At 44.3% G+C, this 19,288-nt stretch overlaps 1 protein-coding gene across 1 annotated transcript; it reads right to left on the bottom strand.

Annotated features, from left to right (window-relative positions):
• Positions 1 to 2,261: 2,261 nt before the first annotated feature.
• Positions 2,262 to 18,877, bottom strand: LOC122021060 (glucan endo-1,3-beta-glucosidase 6-like). Its single transcript, XM_042579136.1, has 2 exons — positions 18,275 to 18,877; positions 2,262 to 3,491 (listed from the first exon to the last, which is right to left on the bottom strand). Exons 1-2 carry the CDS (start codon positions 18,616 to 18,618, stop codon positions 2,381 to 2,383), a joined length of 1,455 nt encoding a protein of 484 aa, XP_042435070.1. The 5' UTR covers positions 18,619 to 18,877; the 3' UTR covers positions 2,262 to 2,380.
• Positions 18,878 to 19,288: the final 411 nt, after the last annotated feature.

The following is a 19,288-nucleotide window of genomic DNA, read 5'->3' as shown; positions in this document are numbered from 1 at the left end:
GTTAGCATTGTGTGGTTTGTTTCTTGTATTTCCGCTGCACATCTTTGAAGAAACAAGCAACGACGAGCACCTAGCGAGCGACGAGCTATTCACCCCCCCCACCTCTAGCTACTTTTCGGTCCCAACAAATACAACCTTCCGGGAATCAACACAATCTTGAAAAAGGTTAGTAACAGCAAAATTTACTCAAAATTTGACCTTAAAAATGGTTTCCATCAGATTGCTATGCACCCAGACTTCATTGAATGGACGACTTTCTAGGTGCCGGAAGGACTATATGAATGGTTGGTTATGTCATTCGGATTGAAAAATGCCCTCGCCATCTTTCAAAGAAAAATGGATAATTACTTCCAAGGTACTGAAGATTTTATAGTAGTTTATATAGATGATATTCTTGTATTCTCATAGACCGAGAAAGATCATGCAAAGCATTTAAAGGCCATGCTAGAGATCTGCAGGAAGAATGGGATGATCCTTAGCCCAACAAAAATGAAGATAGCTATTTCATAAATTGAATTCCTAGGGGCTATTCTAGGTAACAGTAAAATTAAATTACAGCCTTATATTATCTCCAGAATTGTATACTTCAAGGATGAGGAACTAAAATCGGCCAAAGGGATGAGGTCATGGCTCAGGCTCCTCAACTACGCCCGAAATTACATTCCCAACCTGGGCAAACTTTTAAGCCCATTATATGCAAAGACCAGTCCAAATGGGGATAAACGTCTAAATAACCAGGATTGGACTCTTATTAAACAAATTAAGGGTCTAATTGAATGCCTGCCAGACTTAGAAATACCTCCAGAAAAATGTTTTATCATCCTGGAAGCAGATGGATGTATGGATGGATGGGGCGATATATGCAAATGGAAGCAAAGCAAATTTGATCCAAGATCTACTGAACGAGTTTGCACATATGCTAGTGGAAAGTTTAACCCTCCTAAATCCACCATTGATGCAGAAATAACAGCTGCTATGAATTCCCTAGAGTCACTGAAGATTTATTATTTAGACAAACAAAGTCTTATCATTAGAACAGATTGTCAAGCAATTATAAGTTTTTTTTTTTGAAAATTCTGCAAATAACAAGCCATCCCCAGTTAGATGGCAAGCTTTTACATATTATATCATTGGGATCGGGATTGGCATCCAATTTGAACACATTGATGAGAAGGATAATTAGTTAGCTGACGCGTTATCTCGACTAATAAATTCCCTTATTATTTCTGAATGGCCGAGCGAAACCCTCAACAAGCTGGAGCTCGTTGCACTAGCCCTCCTGGAGTTAGAAGAAAAACCCAGCCTGAAAGCTCAAGAGCTAATGATCCAGGTTCTCAACAGTTTGGCTGCCTCGTGTGGCAGTATCAACAATTACTCCAATCAAGAAGGCAATTCCCCATCAACATTGACGATGATCAAAAGATCGGGGAACAACTACATGAACTACAACGGCAAGCAGCAGCAGAAGCACACAGAGCACTTCAGCAGCTTCAGCTGCTACACTCCATGAAGAGACAAGAGTGCCAGCAAAGAAGTACGTCTGACAACTGGTGGGGTGATTGGTATCCAGCCACCAAGCAAGTGGACGAACAGCTGGATACAGCTGTGCAGCTAGTGCAAGACGTGACCAGAAGGATGGACTTCTTCCACCTGTAAAGACCTTGCGGAAGTGGTGAACCCGCAAAGAATCTTGTACCAAACCCACTAGTTTATGCTTCCTATCTAGTACATCAATAATGGATTGCAAGCTGTAAAGCAATCCAAATGACTCAAAAGAAGATGCTTTCTTATCTCAAGGCAATAAGAGCACGTGATAATGGGACCCAATGAGCATCCAGCATCTCCACTGACCTTCTATATAAGTAAGACCTTCTTTCCCTTAGCAGAGCATTCAAGCCATACTTGAGCTTTACTTGGAAAGTTTTCTGTACTGAAGTAGTCTTGCAACTTAATAGAATATGTGAGTTATCATCCTTTCTCCTTATTTCTATTAGCTTGCATCTTCGTATATCCCTATACACTACTTCGCTTTTTAGCTCACTCAAGGCCCTAAACCAACCTGTGGCCACGCTTGCAGTGGGGAAAATTGCTGCAAACAAGTCCCTCCTCCAGCAGCGAAGCCATCTCGCTGATAAAAATTCACAATGTTCAGATACACAATCTAAGATAATATAACTAGAAGGCGACAACCAAGTGAAGAATATAGTTTTCTTCTGTTTATTCTATCAAAAAGGTAGTCAGGTTAGTAATCTCACTTTGAATGTCATGGCAACAGTGGAAGACCCTTTCTTCAGTGTACTAAAATGTATGTTGCAAAGGAATAAAAATGCTTGTTTGTTGTAATCAAGAACTACATTCATATCTTTCTACACAAAAAGCATTACAAGGAATTCATAACTAAAGATATATAAATGACTACCCACAATACCATCATCCACAAGCCGCAAAAGATTCCACATCCAATACATGAACAGTTCCTGTCACTGATTCCAACAAGAAAGCGGCAGTTACCCACTGTTGGATTGAGAAATGTAATCATTCCAAGGCCATCGAAATCACAGCTTCCGGCATCCTGCTTCTGCATCTGATAGTAGCTGTTGAAGGCATAAGAATTGTTCCCCTTGTCGCCAATTGCATTGCAGGATCCTCCATAGTACAATGTTGTACAATCAGCGACACTGCAGGCAAGCTTCATATGGTTGGTGACCGCAGCAGGATCCTGAATCGGACTCATGATGCACCACCTTGGTGGAAGGTATGGAACATTCTTAGCATTCTCAAGCCGACCATTGCCAAGGTTCAAGGGGTACTTAGCCTGGCCATCAAAGGAGTAAATCCCCCAGTGCCGTTCGAAGTTCCCTGGTAAGATACTCTTTTGTTCTTCGTCGAAAAGACTGAAGAGATATACATCAACTGGAGGAACCCCTGGCCTCAAAGGTGTCCCTCTGTTGCTCATAATATGAACGATCAGGCCTTGGTTAAAAGCCTCTGCAGCAGTTACAGTTGCGCTCAGTGCTCCCTCTGTCGGCCAACCCACCTCTCCGATCGCAATGGGCATTTGACCATAGCCAATTCTGTTTAGTGCAGCAACTAAGGTATCGTAATTACCATCAAAGGCGTTGTAGTAAACATTCTGACCATCAACAACAGGATGAGAAGAACCGTCAAAAAAAGCATAATCTTGTGGGAAATCTGCACTTTGGTATAAACTCAGAAAAGGATAGATGTTGACGACAAAAGGAGAACCATTCAAGTTAAGAAATGAGACGAGTTGTGTCATTATCTGTGTCAGCTCTGGTCGAAACGTTCCTTCAGAAGGAACTGATGCTGACTGATAAGCATCGGCATTGCAAGGAACTACTAGTTTAACATAGCCAGCAAGATTTACTTTGACTAGTGATTGCTGTAGATTGAGCATTGCAGGAAGGACAAACGATTGATATTGTCCTTGGTAGCTTGTGAGGAAAGGCTCATTTCCTACTGCAATGTATCTGAAAGTAGAATAATCTTAGTCCAGGATGACAATGCATGATAATGTTGAGAAAATTCATTTGATGATTAAGCTAACTACAAATCATAAGTTCCTAAAAATCAGTAATTTGCAAATGTTAATGGAACAACTTGATTGAAGTTCAGAATCAACACAATAAAATTGCATAATGAATGTGAAAAAAATTAGGCAATTTGCCATATATCATGCCCCCTTAAATCACTTAATTTTTACCAAATCACACACCCAAAGAAAAATTATTTATGTTTAGAATCATACTAATAGTTACTAATTGAGAGAAGAAATGCATCTTGTTAAACAAGTGCCTAGCTAATCCAACAGTGCGATTAGAGGCTAAAAAAAGAATGGAAAACACATTACAGTTCTTAATGTTAATCCAATCTATACATCATATAGGCTTTGTCATTGCCATCAGCATGGTCAACAACTATCTATTTTTTTTTCTTGGTGGAGAACATTGGACTATATTGCTAGAAGAAAATTATAATAATTGTGATTGTAATTACAGAACATTATGGAACACTACTTTTAACTGAGAAGAACTAGAGGAAGTTCTAGCAAAGTTGGCTAATCAATACTCTCTACTGCTGTGTACTATTGATATGTAATTAATGTGAGCTTCAATACATCGCCTTATTTGTAGACTCCGATGATCTTGAGAATAAAGCTGTATTGTTGCTTATGTGTTCAGAAGATGAAACCAACCATTATCGACATCAAAGTAAATAGCAGCTATTTTAGAGCTTGTTTAATTCGAATACGAATGACAGTAAGGTTGTAAAAGAGCCAAGCCTTGCTTGACTATGGTAAAGTAATTTTGTTTATTTTATTAATCTTAAAAAAGAATTCAACCTTGTTTATTATAATGCTTATCGAGTTTGAGCTTTTACCAAGTTCAACTAGAGGCAAGATTGTTCTTATAATTCGGTTAGAACTTCAAATGTTGGCCTAGAAAATCAAACATATTATTTTTGACATATTCAACATATTATCGATAATTTGAACTTGTACAATTTTATTACTTATACAATTTGTAAACTATTTAAAATAAGAGATATACAATAATCACAAATGCACTTGTGCTATATGTTCTTTGTATATTTGAATAAAAAGTAAAAGAAACATCGATAAGTTTGTAGATAATGTTATTCATGACCAGTTCATGAGCTTTATTATTGAATACTATTGGGTTAAGCTCAGTAATTTTCAAACTTGTTCATTTTGCTATCACATAGGCAACACAGTTGATCTGCGAACTCACTTCCCATGTTGTTTTCTTGAACCTAACTAGATGAAATATGTTATTATACATATGAATCATTCATGTGTAAGGTTGCGTACAATGGATCCTTTCCCGGGACCCCGTATGACGGGAGCTTCCTGCACCGGGCTGCCCTTTTACACATGAATCATTCATATTTCTAGTTAAAGAGCACAAGGAATAGGTCATGCTAACTCGAAATGAACACTCACTCTCATGTCGTCGCTCAAAGATAAACGTTGAAGATATATTTATATATGTGCATAAACATATGGTGAAGAAATATCTAAGGTTGATCTATTATGATATACTCAATTAGACACACTTTATATGTGGATTTAGCAAACAAATAATTTTCTCCATGTAACATATCAGTATTTCATACAACAACAATGACAATGACAACAACCAAGTTTTTAACCCACTAAATAGGGTGGTTATATAGATGCTTGGGCTCAATTTCATACTATATCATTATTTATATTTAAATAAATTTTATCTTATTTTAATATTAGTAACCCAGTCTCTTTGATCTCCATTCGTCTGCCAATATTTTATACTCCTGCGATTACCGGATAGTATTTTATAAACTAATAGGGTGTATTTAATATCATCAAGAGATTGAATGAGTTTCATTGACTTTTTTTAATGATAGATTTTGTGGAGTTGATAGATTTTTATTGACTTCTATAGAATCTCATATAGTTGTGAAAAGAATTCCATGGAGTTCTATAGATTTTTTTACAAGACTTTTACAGACATTTGTAAATTTCACGGAAACATGTGGATTTAAGGGGGGTATATTCAATCTTGGAAAAGCGTAGGCGGTCATGGTCTCACACGATATTTATTTTTAAACAAAACCTAAAATATCTAATTAAATTTATTTTTTAAATAAAATAATAAATAGTAAACTTGTCTATAAAAAACTTTTTCAACTTTTTATACTTTTATCCTGTTTTGGCTAAAAACAAAGAGAAGATAATGTCTCACTTAAAAAAACTTTAATAATATTGATCATGTCTGAAGGCACGAAGCTAGAAAGTTGAGGAGGTGGTAGTTCCGCTGACTAGATGAAGACCTTACTCTCTGTAAAACAAAACTAAAATCAGGGAAGGGGTCCCTGCCGTTGACCCTCCGACGCTCAAGTCAGAAACAGGAGAGGAAAAAAGTGAGTACTAAGGATAAAGATTTTTCTTGCCTTTCTTCATACCTGGCGTGCCCTTTTTATACCTTTTTTGGTGATCCTCTATCTTCCCTTTAATGATATTGATTAGCGATAGAGGATATCTTTGTCTTGACTTCTTCTCATTTAATGATAGATGGAGTGTTCTATTTGATTTTCTCTTTCCTTTATTAATTATCCATTTTATTGCTTCATTAAGTGTATAATGTCAACGCCATTCTTCGAGCTAGACGGATGGCCCGCTCGGCTCGGGCTGTTGGACCGTGTAGCTTCTTCTCCTACCGACCGAACTAATTATACTTGTTTACTCAAATGCCAGATCGGATAAGGGTCTCTCCGATCAGCCAATGATCTGGTTCCCTGGTGTTGACCGCCTTGACTTTAACATACACCGTGGCAATTGACTCGTGCTAGGTAGGCTCTTCCTTACCGCCGCATCATAAGCCTCCCCTTCAAGTCTAGTCGAAGGAGGCTACAAGTTCGACTGACTGGACAAGATGTTGTTGGCAACTCTGAAGCCCGTTCGACCCAAATGCTATAGTGTCCGATCGGACTGTGCTCGATCTATAATCGCTGGTTGGCCCACAAGCCAACATCCCTCGGCTTCATTTCGCCGTTGCCGGGTTCAGTCCTGTGACTCGTTCCTTGCACCGATCGGGAAGATGAGCAGCAACAAATTGTCTTTCGTTATGTGTCCTAGGGCAAGTCCGGTCATGGCTGATGATACGGCTGACAATGGAGGGGCCCAAAAGGAAAGGATGAGAAGGGTCAAGGCCATATAGCGGTCAAAAGTCAAGGTGAGGTGGCAGTCAATAGTCAAGGTGACTTGGCAGTCAATAGTCAAGCTGACTGGGCAGTCAAAGTCAAGCATATGGGGTAGTCAGAGGCTAGGCAGACTTGTCGATCAAGGAGGCAAAGCAGTAGAAAGACAAAGGGAGACGACAGGCGGAACACAGGGCACAGGTCGGGATCGACAGAGCTGTTTAGAGACAGCTCGATCTACAGGTCCACGGTCGAGGGCCAGGAAATACAAAGCGCAGGGTACAGGTCGGGATCGGCAGAGCTGTTTAGAGACAGCTCGATCTACAGGCCTACGATTGAGGGCCAGGAAGTACAAAGCACAGGTCGGGATCGGCAGAGCTGTTTAGAGACAGCTCGACCTACAGGCCTGCGATTCGAAGGCCAGGAAGTACAAATCACAGGTCGGGATCGGCAGAGCTGTTTAGAGACAGCTCGATCTACAGGCCCACGGTCGAGGGCCAGGAAATACAAAGCGCAGGGTACAGGTCGGGATCGGCAGAGCTGTTTAGAGACAGCTCGATCTACAGGCCTATGATTGAAGGCCAGGAAGTACAAATCACAAGTCGGGATCGGCAGAGCTGTTTAGAAACAGCTCGATCTACAGGCCTACGATTGAGGGTCAGGAAGTACAAAGCACAGCTGTTTAGAGACAGCTCGATCTACAGGCTCACGGTCGAGGGTCAGGAAATACAAAGCGCAGGGTACAGGTCGAGATCGACAGAGCTGTTCAGAGTCAGCCCAACTCACAGGTGACGCTTAGAGGCCGGATCTGATCGGAGGATGCGAGGCAGACGCAGGCCACAATAGAGCGGATGAGCTAAGCCGTGCTGGAGTCGGAGAATCACAATTGTCCGTCAAGGGGTAATCATTACATACCAGCGATATGTGCGAAGGCGGAGGTTTCTAAACGAAAAGATGCCCTCATAACCAATAGCAGCCTGGCAGATGTCCTTCATTACAAGACAAAACCCATGTGTAAAGGCGGAGGTTCCTAAACGAGAAGATACTTTCACAACCAATAGCGGCACGACAGGTGTTCGGGACTACACGACAAAGCCCAGCGTCTAACGCTTTCTGACATGCTGGCAGGTTCTAGAAGCGGGGGCGATGCATAAACGGAGGAGGATTCTTCGTACGCGGGTACGCTCTCTCGTCACTTTTTTCCACAACTTTTCACTTTCAGTCAGTTTTTTCCTTCTCTTTGCGTTTTCTGGGGAAAAAGTACTTGACCTGAGCGTCGGAGGGCCTGACCCGGGGACTTTTTCCCTGGGTTCTGGTCTCTAACGTGAGGAGGGGGGGGGGGGATCGTCTGAGTGTGTGCAGGGACCTGCAGCATCGTCAGCCGCCCGTGGAAGCCGGATCACCCGCGACTTTCCGTCAACAACTAGGCCATCGCGACCAGCCTTCGTCCGACTCAGCTTTCGGACAGGATCAGCTGACATCATCCATATTTCTTGAAGACAGTGCAAATCCCTGCTAATTATGGTTGAGCACGCGGCCATACCTTTTTAAATAAGTTCATTAAATGTTATCCGGTGACCGCAGGACACATGTCCCGTACTGTCGTCGCATGCTCGATGTGACAGGTGGACATTCACTTGTGACGAGACGTGCGCCTTTTCAAAATCAACGGTTGGATCTGCTTCTAGGTATACGTAACCTTGGATCGGATGGCTGAGGTCGATCGACCGCGAGGTTTATAAGCCTCGCGTGCTTCACCATCTTCCTCACTTTGCGTCTTCGTCTTCGTCGGTGAGCATCTCAGCGACACTACGTCCTTCGCCTTTTCCGTCAATCTCAGCGATTTCTCTAGTAAGCTCTCGTCTCTTTTCAATCGAATCTGTCTATTGGTCTTTCTTAGTGTCCTCTCTTTCAGTCGAGTTTCTTCGTTGTTTCCTGTCGACTTTTATTTCCCATGGCAAGCTCTTCTCAACCTCCTGTCTCCGTCCCTGGGCTCTGGTATACGTCCATTGAGTCCAGGTTCGACGGAGACGATGCTGAGAGTTTGAGAGCTGCCTTTGAAATTCCATCTGATTATCAAATTGGTCTTCCTTCGGCTTTTGACCGCTCGAACGAGCTGCCTCCGGGTTTTGTATGCTTTTTTAGGGACCAATTTACTATCGGTCTGCGGTTCCCAATCCACCCTTTCTTCTCTACCATTTGTAAATATTTTTATATTCCTCTCTATCAACTAGTGTCGAACTCCTTTCGACTGCTGTGCGGGGTCGTCGTTCTGTTTCGCCTGCACGACATTCCCCTCACTTCTCGGCTCTTTCACTATTTCTATTATCCCAAACTGTCCGCGTCGGGGACTTTTCTCTTCTAAGCCCGAGTGGGCCTAGTCTTCTTTGACAAGATGTCGTCCTCCAACAAGCATAGGAGGGACTACTATTTTTTTGTTCGCTTTCCCTAGCGGTCGAATTTCCCGACCAGGTGGCAATTAGAAGTGTCGAACCCTCCAGAGCTCAAGAAATACAAGAGTCGCTCGGACTACCTTCATGCAGCTTTCAGTTTAGCCGGTCAGAAATACCATATATACAAGTTGCTGCTAGAGGGTGTCCTCTATGTGTTCGGCCTGAGCCGATCCGCACAAGGCTTCCGTCCAGCTTAGGTACGCTCCTTCTTAGTCCAACTTTTAAATCCAACTGATTTCTCCTTTTCTTTTGAAGCCCAAGTCATGCTGCATGCATGTCTGGTCGGCAAAGCCAAACTCGCGGATGCAGAGATCAATGCTACGATTGTGGCTGAGTTAGAGAGCCATGGTTTGCAGCCGGTCGACTCTCAGGAGGATCCACTCGAAGAGAGTATAGGAGCCCCATCTCAGGGGAGCGAAGGAGTAGTCAGCCGTATGGTCGGCGAAGCAGTGGTTATAGCAGCGAATCCCCCACCCAAGCGATTTCCGATAATTCAAGTTACCGAGGCCTCGGAATCGACCTCTTCAAGGGTGCCGTTGATAAGCCGGAAGAGGCGCTGCACAGAGATTGCTGCCTGAGCCACAGCCTCTGCTGCACAAACTCCAACCAGGACAAGCCCACGTCTATCATCCAAGCGGGGCGAAACCTCCACACCTATGCCTGAGCAAGCGACGGCCACTCCACATACTTCGCTTTCATCCGATCGGACACCGTCCTTGTCCAGTCTACCACAAGGAACAATCTGTGTATCTCCGGTCGCTTTCCTACCGCCTTCGCCGAAGACCCAGAAGTCTCGCATCTGCCCAACGTCAACGTCTCAGTCGGGTGGCAGAGCAACCTCAGTCTCGTCCGCTCCGAGTGGCTAGCGCCACATAACGGCGGTCATCTATCTACCGACGGATGAGTGGCGCGACTCTGACAACGCTGACTCCTGAGCCCCGGAGCACCAAATAATTATCCAGGGGCCGCTTGCACAGATATGGGTCGATGTCAGGGCCCGTGCGGCGGTCATGCCTCTAGGGGCGCTTGCCGATAGTCATACCTAGATGCCAATTCGAGTAAGTATTTTACATGTTACTATTCGTCGCCGCTTGACTATAAAATTTTTTTTCCTTCTTCGCAGTATTGAGTGGAGAACCTGACTATATGCCAGAGGCTTGCATTTTTTTAGCAGGAAGTCAAGCAGCTGTGGGCACCGAGCGACCAATCATCTTCTTCTCAAGCGCAGCTGGAGTAGTTGAGTTCTGAGATGACTCAACTAAGAGTCAATCTGAATAAGAGCTCCGAGCAGCTCGAAGCGGAGAAAGGCAAGAGCGCCGAGCAGGCGGTACAGCTGGTCCGACTTAATAAACAGGCCGCCTCCTTTGAGTTCAAAATTCACTCGGCCAATACCAGGAAACTCCGTGCCATTGAAGATCTAGAGATAAAAAAAACAAAGAGTTTCAGGTGTTGGCTCAGAACCTAAAGGAGGTCGAGGCCGCGCTGAAAGTTGAGCGGGATGGACGGTCGTCCGAGCATATTGCAGCGAAGATCCAGCTCGCCGCAAAAGATGAAGAGTTGGCTAATTTGAAGGAAGAGCTGAAGGCTTCCCGCGCGGCTTTAGAGACATAACGGGGAAGTATCAATGAATGCTCGTCCGTCCGGCTAACCCTTAGATTCTTTCTCGTCATTTGACATTTTAATTTTACGCCTTGTATTTTAGTTCAAGCGTTGTCGCGCAAACTCAAGGGTGGCTTTGTTGATCAGCAACGAGTTATCTGTATAGCCGACCAATCAGTTCCGGGTTCAAGGTTGCCGCTCAACCATTGATGAAGATGTGAGTTTAAGGTCGCCGCTCGACCGTTGATGAAGACATGAGTTTAAGGTCGCCGCTCGATCGCTGGTAAAGATAAGGGTTTAAGATCGCTGATGAAGACATGGGTTTATAATCGCCGCTCGACTTATGAGTCTGGAATGCTTGCAAGTTTATTCATACTTGTCCTGCATTAGGAAGACATGCACTCACATACAGGTAAATATAATCATTCACACACCTCTTACCTGGCCATATAGGGTTGGAGGTGGTTCGCACTCCACGGACGCTCGAGTCATCTTCCGTCTCCTACTTCTAGATAATATGCTCTCGAGCGGAGTTTTTGCACGACCTTATAGGGTCCCATCCATGGAGGTTCGAGTTTGGTGACGTCACCGACCGGTTTTATCCTCTTCCACACTAGATCGACGAGCTGAAAGGATCGCGGGATAACTCTCCGGTTGTAGCTCTGTTTCATCTGCTGTCGGTATGCCATTAGCCGAACGATAGCTTTTTCTCGTGCTTCGTCAACCAAGTCTAGTTCCATCAGTCTCCGCTCGCCGTTCTCTTTGTCATAGTGTTGCACCCGATCGGACTCCACTACGACTTCCACCAGGACTAGTGCTTCACCGCCGTACACCAGATGAAATGGCGTCACGTCGGTCGCCTCCTTTGGGGTCGTGTGTAGGGCCCATAGGACGCTAGGGAGTTCGTCGACCCAGCTGCCTCTTGCGTGGTCGAGCCGAGCTCGCAATCCTTTGAGAATCTCCCGATGGTTACTTTCGCTTGGCCGTTGCTTTGGGGGTAAACCACCGAGGTGAAGGCTTGTTGGATACCATAGCTTTCGCACCGTTTTTTGAGCCTCTGATTGGCAAATTGCCTCCCGTTGTCTGAGATAAGCCGTCGGGGGATGCCGAACAGGCATAAGATATTTTGCCAGATGAACTTGATGACCATCTATTCACTTATCTTTGCCAAAGGTTCGACCTCCATCCATTTTGAGAAATAGCCCACAGCGACGAGTAGGAACCTCTGCTGACCGGTTGCCAGGAAACGGTCCCACGATGTCCATGCCCTATTGGTCGAACGGGCAAGACACCGTGGATATTTTCATCTCCTGGGTTGGTCGATGTGGGATGTGATGGTACTTTTGGCAGGACAGACAGGTGGCTACAGTCCGAGCGGAATTTTCTTGAAGCGTGGGCTAGAAATATCCGACGAGAAGGATCTTCCGGGCTAATGAACGGCTGCCCGGATGATTCCCACAGGAGCTTTGATGTACTTCTTGGAGGATGTACTCTATGTCTTCCGATCCGACGCACTTGAGTAGGGGCCTGGAAAGGGCTCGCTTGTAGAGTCGATCCCCGATCAACGTAAATTGTCAAGACCTTTTCTTCAGTAGACAATTAGCCTCCTGATCAAACGGTGTTACACCCGGTCGGAGAAATTTGATGAGTGGCGTGCTCGGAAGGAGAGGCTTTCCATCCAATCAATGTGTGCCACCAGTAAAACCTGCTTGATCAAGTATTCAATCACAACCAGCGTTAACGAGCTAGCCAATTTGGCTAAGTCGTCTGCCGAATAATTGTCTAATCGAGGAATCTTCTGTATAGTGACTTCTTGAAAACTTGCCCTTAGTTTTTCGAAGGCTTCTGCGTAGAACTTGAGTCGGGAGCTGTTTATTTCGAATGTCCCTGACAACTGCTGAGCGGCTAGCTGAGAATTCGAGTGAATGAGGACCTTTGTGGGCCCGACGTACCGCACTGCCTGCAAGCCGACAATTAGCGCTTCATACTCGATTTCATTATTGGTGGCCCGATATTCTAGCCGAACGGAGAGCTGTATTTGGTCTTCCCTTGGTGAGATCAATAATAGTATGTTGATCCTGTAGGATCGAAAAGAATTTAGATATCTCCACATTAGCATGATATTGTTCACTTTGGGCCTAGACCCTCATGACTTTGCTCTTGGGCTCTTCCCAAAAGGCCTCATACCAATGGAGATATCTTTTCTCTTATAAACCCATGATCTTTCTCATGTGTTTCCAATATGGGACTATGTTTGCAACCTTGCAACCCCAACAATCCCCCCTCAAACAAAGGACCATAGGCTTCCCACGTCCGATCCTCGACCCACCAGGTCTTCCTGCCCCTCGGTCCACCCGACCTACTAGGACTTCCTTGCCTAGTCGCAACTAGGACTTCCTGCCTGGTGTATGGTCCTCTTGATCCGAACATAGGAGCCCCCACTTTCTTTGTTCGAGGTTAATATTGTACCCACATGACTCAATCAGATCATAGCTCTTGTGCACAGTCGGTGGTTAAACCTTCTAGGATCGAAAAGAATTTAGATATCTCCACATTAGCATGATATTGTTCACTTTGGGCCTAGACCCTCATGACTTTGCTCTTGGGCTCTTCCCAAAAGGCCTCATACCAATGGAGATATCTTTTCTCTTATAAACCCATGATCTTTCTCATGTGTTTCCAATATGGGACTATGTTTGCAACCTTGCAACCCCAACAGATCCCGCTCCCTTGCCGAGTGGAAGAACCATCCACATATATTCTCCAGGTTACTTTTGGTTCCGTGTTCTGAACTTCTGTGACGAAATCAGCTAAGGCCTGTGCTTTGATCGCCGTTCGGGGTTGATATTGAATATCAAACTCGCTTAATTCAGTTGTCCATTTGATTAGCCGTCGGACGTCGCTGGGTTAAGGAGGGCTTTTCCCAGGGTACTATTGGTCATGACGATGATCGGATGAGCAAGAAAGTAAGGGTGGAGTCTTCGTGCGGCAAACACTAGAGCGTAAGCTAACTTTTCCAGATCAGCATAGCGAGATTCAGCATCTTTCAATATATGACTTAAAAAATATACAGGCTGTTGTTCGTTGTTGTTCTGCTTGACTAATGCCGAGCCGACCGCATGCTCGGTGGATGACAGATAGATCCAGAGAGGCTCTCCAACGCTCGGCTTAGCTAGCACAGGCAAAGAGTTATGATACTCTTTGAGCTCTTCTAAACCTCGGTCGCACTCTGCGTCCCATTGGAATCTCGTAACTCGGTGCAGTACTTTGAAGAATGGCAGATTTCGATCGGGCATCTTAGAGATGAACCTTGAAAGCGCGGTGATCCGTCCGGTCAGCCGTTGGGCCTCCTTCAAATTGCGAGGTGGAGGCGTGTCTTGCAGGGCCTTCACCTTACTTGAATTTGCCTCGATCCCCAGCTCGGTCACGATATATCCGAGAAAACGACCGCTCCTAGCACCGAACAGACACTTGCTGGGGTTCAGCTTCATTCCATAGGTTCTTAAAGTTTGGCACGTTTCCTCAACGACCATACAAAGGTAGGTCGTTCGGAGGGATTTTATTAGTATGTCATCGACATAGATCTCCATGTTTCGCCCGATCTACCTACGGAACATTTTATTCATCAACCTTCGGAAGGTTGCTCCGGCATTCTTCAGTCCGAATGGCATGACGTTGTAGCAATAGGTTCCGTCGGTCGTGATGAAACTGACCTTCTCTTAATCTTCTTAGGCGAGCAACACTTGGAGGTAGTCCTGGTATGCGTCGAGCATGCATATTAATTCACAGCCTGCTGTGGAGTCCACCATTTGGTCGTCCGCCACGATGAAATTGATCGTCCGTGTCCTCTTCAGTGGCTCTTCCCTGAGCGAAACGGCTAAGCGTAGTTGGCCGATCGGCAATACTTCATTGTCAGTGAACCCGTAGAGTGGAGTCGTGATGGGCAGTAAATCACTCCGGTTGATTTGCAGCTGATTAAATGCTTTCTTAAATGTGATATTTACTGAGCTTCCTGTGTTAACAAAGGTACGGTGAATAACATAATTAGCTATTACCGCTTGGATAATCAGAGCGTCGTCATGGGGGATCTCTACCCCATCTAAATCCTTCGGACCGAAGATGATCTCAGGTCCCTCGGCCTTCTCCTTGCCGCAGCCGACTGCATGAGTTTCAAGCCGCCGCGCGTGCAACTTTCTCGCTCGATTGGAATAACCGTCGGTCGGCCCCCCCAATGATCATTCCTATTTCACCACGGGCGACGTTGCTCTTATTTTCTTCCTCTCGAGCTGAGTGTCGTCTCCGTTCGGCCTGCTTCCGAACAGGACTTGAACTGTTCCGTCGTTGAGATTGATGGCGGCGTGGTTCGACCACTGTCTTTTCGTCTTCCCTTCACCCAGTTGATCGCGCCTATATCTCCGATTGAGCGACGGTGATTGACGATACTACCTTCTTGGGGCCGGCCTGCTAGCCAGGTAGTAGTCCCGTGTATTATGAGTCGCCGACTGATGGAAGGAGCAAAATATCGACGCCCATATTTTGCCTCTGGAGGCTTTTGGGTGTCCAGCCCCAACGTGCTGTACGGCATGCTTCCTAGGCTCGTGTTGTGGTTGAGTGCCTCCCGAACGAGGCCCTTTAGGAGGCTGATGGCGGCTCGGTTGACGCCGCTCGAACGCTGCCGCTGGTTCGGCAAGTGCCTCCTTTTTCCTGGCCGCCTGGGCTTCTTCTACATTGATGTATTCATTGGGCCTTTTTTGTAGATGGCCAAAGTCCTTTGGCAGCTTCCGAATGAGTGACTGGAAGAATTCTCCTTAGTGAGCCCCTAAGTGAAAGCGTTTACCAATACATCAGAGGAGACTGCCCGGATGTCCATCGCCACCTGATTGAAGCATTGGATATATGTCCTTAAACCTCTCCGCCTTCCTTCCCTGAGAATTTCGTCTTCCTGTCCGCGGACCGTGCGGCCAAGTCAGGATCGAGCCGCCGACAAGAGACCGTCGGTCCGGGCCCGTAAGGAAGATTTGGCATTAGGATCAGCCGCTCGATGGAAATCGAACGGTAAATACTGAGTCAGTCGTCGGTCGTCCCATTATATTCCCCAATCGTCAATAGGGTGTAGTGCTTAGGGTCATTTAGAATCCCCTCTGAGAACTATTGATTGGCCCGTTCGGATGAGTCGTCCTCCCTGGGTTTCCTTTTTCTTGTGTTTCGAACAGATGATTCATCATAGGATGATCCCCGATCTCTATCAGCCCGGCCCCTCTCTTCTGCCGGGGTCCAAAACAGCGCTCGACGTAGGGGGACCGGCGCATGAGGTTCTTCCCCATAGGTGTCGATTGGCCTCTTTCCATTTGGGTCCCGAATGGAAAGATGTTCTGTTCGGTCTTCTCGCTCAGCCCGGCTATCTTCAGTGGAAGTTGCAGGCTCCTGTACTTGTTGTTCGACCAATGCTTGTTGTTGCTGTTGCTCCAATATCTTCATCACTTGATCCTGTATTAATGCGTCGAGATCCTCTCGTGTCAGTGTCATTGTTGTGAGTCGTCCAACGTCTTCCTTCTTCTTGCTCGGATGCATGCTACGTTCCCATAGACGGCGCCTAAATGATCCTATCTGAAGGCGCGAAGCTAGAAAGCCGGGGAGGTGGCAGTTTCGCTGACTGGATGAAGACCTCGCTCTTTGCAAAACAAAACCAAAACCAGGGAAGGGGTCCCTGGCGATGGCCCTCCGACGCTCAAGTCAGAAACAGGAAAGAAAAAAAGTGAGTACTAAGGATAAAGATTTTTCTTGCCTTTCTTCATACATGGCGTGCCCTTTTTATACCTTTTTTGGCGACCCTCCATTTTCCCCTGTTTAATGATATTGATTACCGACAGAGGATATCTTTGTCTTGACTTTTTCTCATTTAATGATAGATGGAGTGTTTTATTTGATTTTATCTTTCCTTTATTAATTATCCATTTTATTGCTTCATTAAATGTATAATGCCAACGCCATTCTTCGAGCCAGAAGGGTGGCCCGCTCGGCTCGGGCTCCCGCCCCGCGTAGCTTATTCTCCTGCCGACCGGACTAATTATACTTGTTTACTCAGATGGCCGATTGGACAAGGGTCTCTTCGATTAGCCAATGATCCGCTTCCCTGATGTTGACCGCCTTGACTTTGACCTACACCGTGACAATTGACTCGTGTCAGATAGACTCTTCCTTACCGCCGCATCAAATATAATTTTAAATCCAACAATATTATGATAATTTTTAATATTTTTATTTATAATTTTGATCCAAATTAACCTGAAATGTTGGTCAACCCTTTAATTTGTCAAACTTTTAATAAAATGTTAAATTGATGAATTTGATTAGTAATAAAATTAATAATATTATTATTATTAGTAATTTGATTAGTAATAATATTATTAAAACAAATAAATATAAATATATAAAATTTATTTAGGAATTTTTAAAATTTAATAAATTTTATAGAATATTTTTAGAACAAAATTTATTAGACTTTATTAAATTATCTATTAATTAAGTTAAGAATTAATTTGATTTATTAATATATATTTTATATTAAAACCTACTGTCTCAAGTTTCTCTTCCCTCTACGCACAGCGCCGCCGTCCAAATCGACTTCGACCCACTCGCAAATAGTCAACGGAAGTATCACCGGCCGCCTCAAACAATTTTTCTATTTGTTTTCCTTTTTTCCAGCGCACCGCAGGCTTCACCAAATGACACTCATTGTTTCCCATCACGAGCAACCGGAGAAAAAATCTCCGCCTGCAACCCGCTGCCGTGAGTCGCCGCCTGAGAAAAGGCTGCAAGCGGCTGTTGTTTCGTTCCAGCCGTTCTGATCCATTTTTTGTCGTTATAACGTCGGAGAACGACGTTTCAGAGGACTCTCAGCTTCGCATGAAATGCATGCTGAGAGGTTGATGCAGGCCGCCGAGAGATTGAACAAGACAAGGGCAGGGCCTTTAAGATCAAATAAATAATCAAAATCAAGGAGCAGGAAGAGAAATGACTTATTTGTAAAAAATTAAAGTGATTTGAAGTATAGAAATCTTAAGGATGAGGAGAAGACTTTTTATTTTATTTTTAAAATTGTACAAGTGTTTTGGAGAACCCTTATTGGTTAAAATTTATATCCAAGGATTTCTAAAAGAATCCATGAAAATCTGTTGAAACATTGGATACCAAAAGATTTTCATAGAGTTTAAAAAATCAAGTTTGAATACCACATGACTTTTTAAAACTCTATAAAAATTTAATTTAGATACCACTAGATTTCTATAAATTTTATAAAAGTCTAGATTAAATACACCACTTTTAAAATCGACAAAAATCATTCAAAATAATTAAAAATCTAACATTGAATGCACCCCCTAAATGTTTTCTCCCGAGCAAGCATAAAAACAATCAACTGGCAGACATGCTAACATATGGTAAAACAATCAACTATAAAATTAAACATGTTCATCTTGATCCTCGGACTGCCAACAACATACCTGATATCAACCCCGGCTTTAACCATGTACCTCGTCACATTCTGACTCATCCACAGGTCGGAAGCAGCGGCCGAAGATGCCAAGACGGCCAGTAACTCGTTGGGGATCCCCACCATCACCTCGATGCCGCTCCCCCTCAGCGCCAGGAGGACGTCGGGGTCGGCGTCGAACAGCTTCACCTTCCCGATCCTGTTCTCCTTCATCAGATCTACCACCACAGCCGGAGGAAGCTTATGGGAGGACACCGTCCCCCAGTTGACGCCGACGGCAGAATCCACCCAAAGAAGCCATCTGCGGAGGAGAAATCCCCAAAGCAGGATGTTCGCCCAATGGAAAGCTTCCATTTCCGCCAAAGCTCCAATCTTTACCGCGACTGCGTGGATTCAACCAGTATTGGCATGGGCTTGGAGCGACGACTAGCTCCGACGGACTCTGGTGAACTCAGGACGTTGAAGAAGCGGAGAACTCCGAGGAAAAGAAGAGAGCGCAACGAAGCAGATGGGATACAATGATCAACAATCAAATAAAAAAGGAATCTTACACTCCAGTGTGACATCGACACGTGTATAGATTATAAGATGGAAGGCATTTGATAGAATTGGAGGTCGTAACTTACGTGACACCTTGCAGCTAATCCAAATAGGCCTTTCACAAAAAGAGAAGGCTCATGAGTTCAAGTTGAGTCATCGGACGATGAAAAAGTGATCTGAATATATAAATAAATAGACAATTAATTAATTAATTAATTTTGTGAGGTGGATTTGAGAGTGGTAATTATGGATAATTCATGGATAAATTGATATTGATGCATCATTTTGTGCGCCAAATAGAATCTTTAATTTAATTTTACATGCCACTTTTACTTTTTCACTTTGAAACTTTTACTGTAGAATAGCTTTATACTTTTTGAAGTAGCAACTTTTACTCTATTGATGTACAATATTTGTTTTTAAAACTAATATTGAGCTTTTAGAACCGATTAATGGTGGTAAAGTGATTACCCTGGCCCTAATG

The sequence above is a fragment of the Zingiber officinale genome, chromosome 9A, assembly GCF_018446385.1.
Source record: "Zingiber officinale cultivar Zhangliang chromosome 9A, Zo_v1.1, whole genome shotgun sequence".
Lineage (NCBI taxonomy): Eukaryota > Viridiplantae > Streptophyta > Magnoliopsida > Zingiberales > Zingiberaceae > Zingiber > Zingiber officinale.
This window is presented reverse-complemented; position numbering and strand designations above follow the sequence as displayed.

Bases quoted from the DNA above. Each gene is read 5' to 3' on its own strand.
- LOC122021060 (XM_042579136.1), bottom strand. From the start codon at position 18,618: ATGGAAGCTTTCCATTGGGCGAACATCCTGCTTTGGGGATTTCTCCTC. The intron at 3,492-18,274 runs GTATGTTGTTGG...TTCTACTTTCAG, and splicing joins AAAGCCGGGGTTGATATCAG to ATACATTGCAGTAGGAAATG.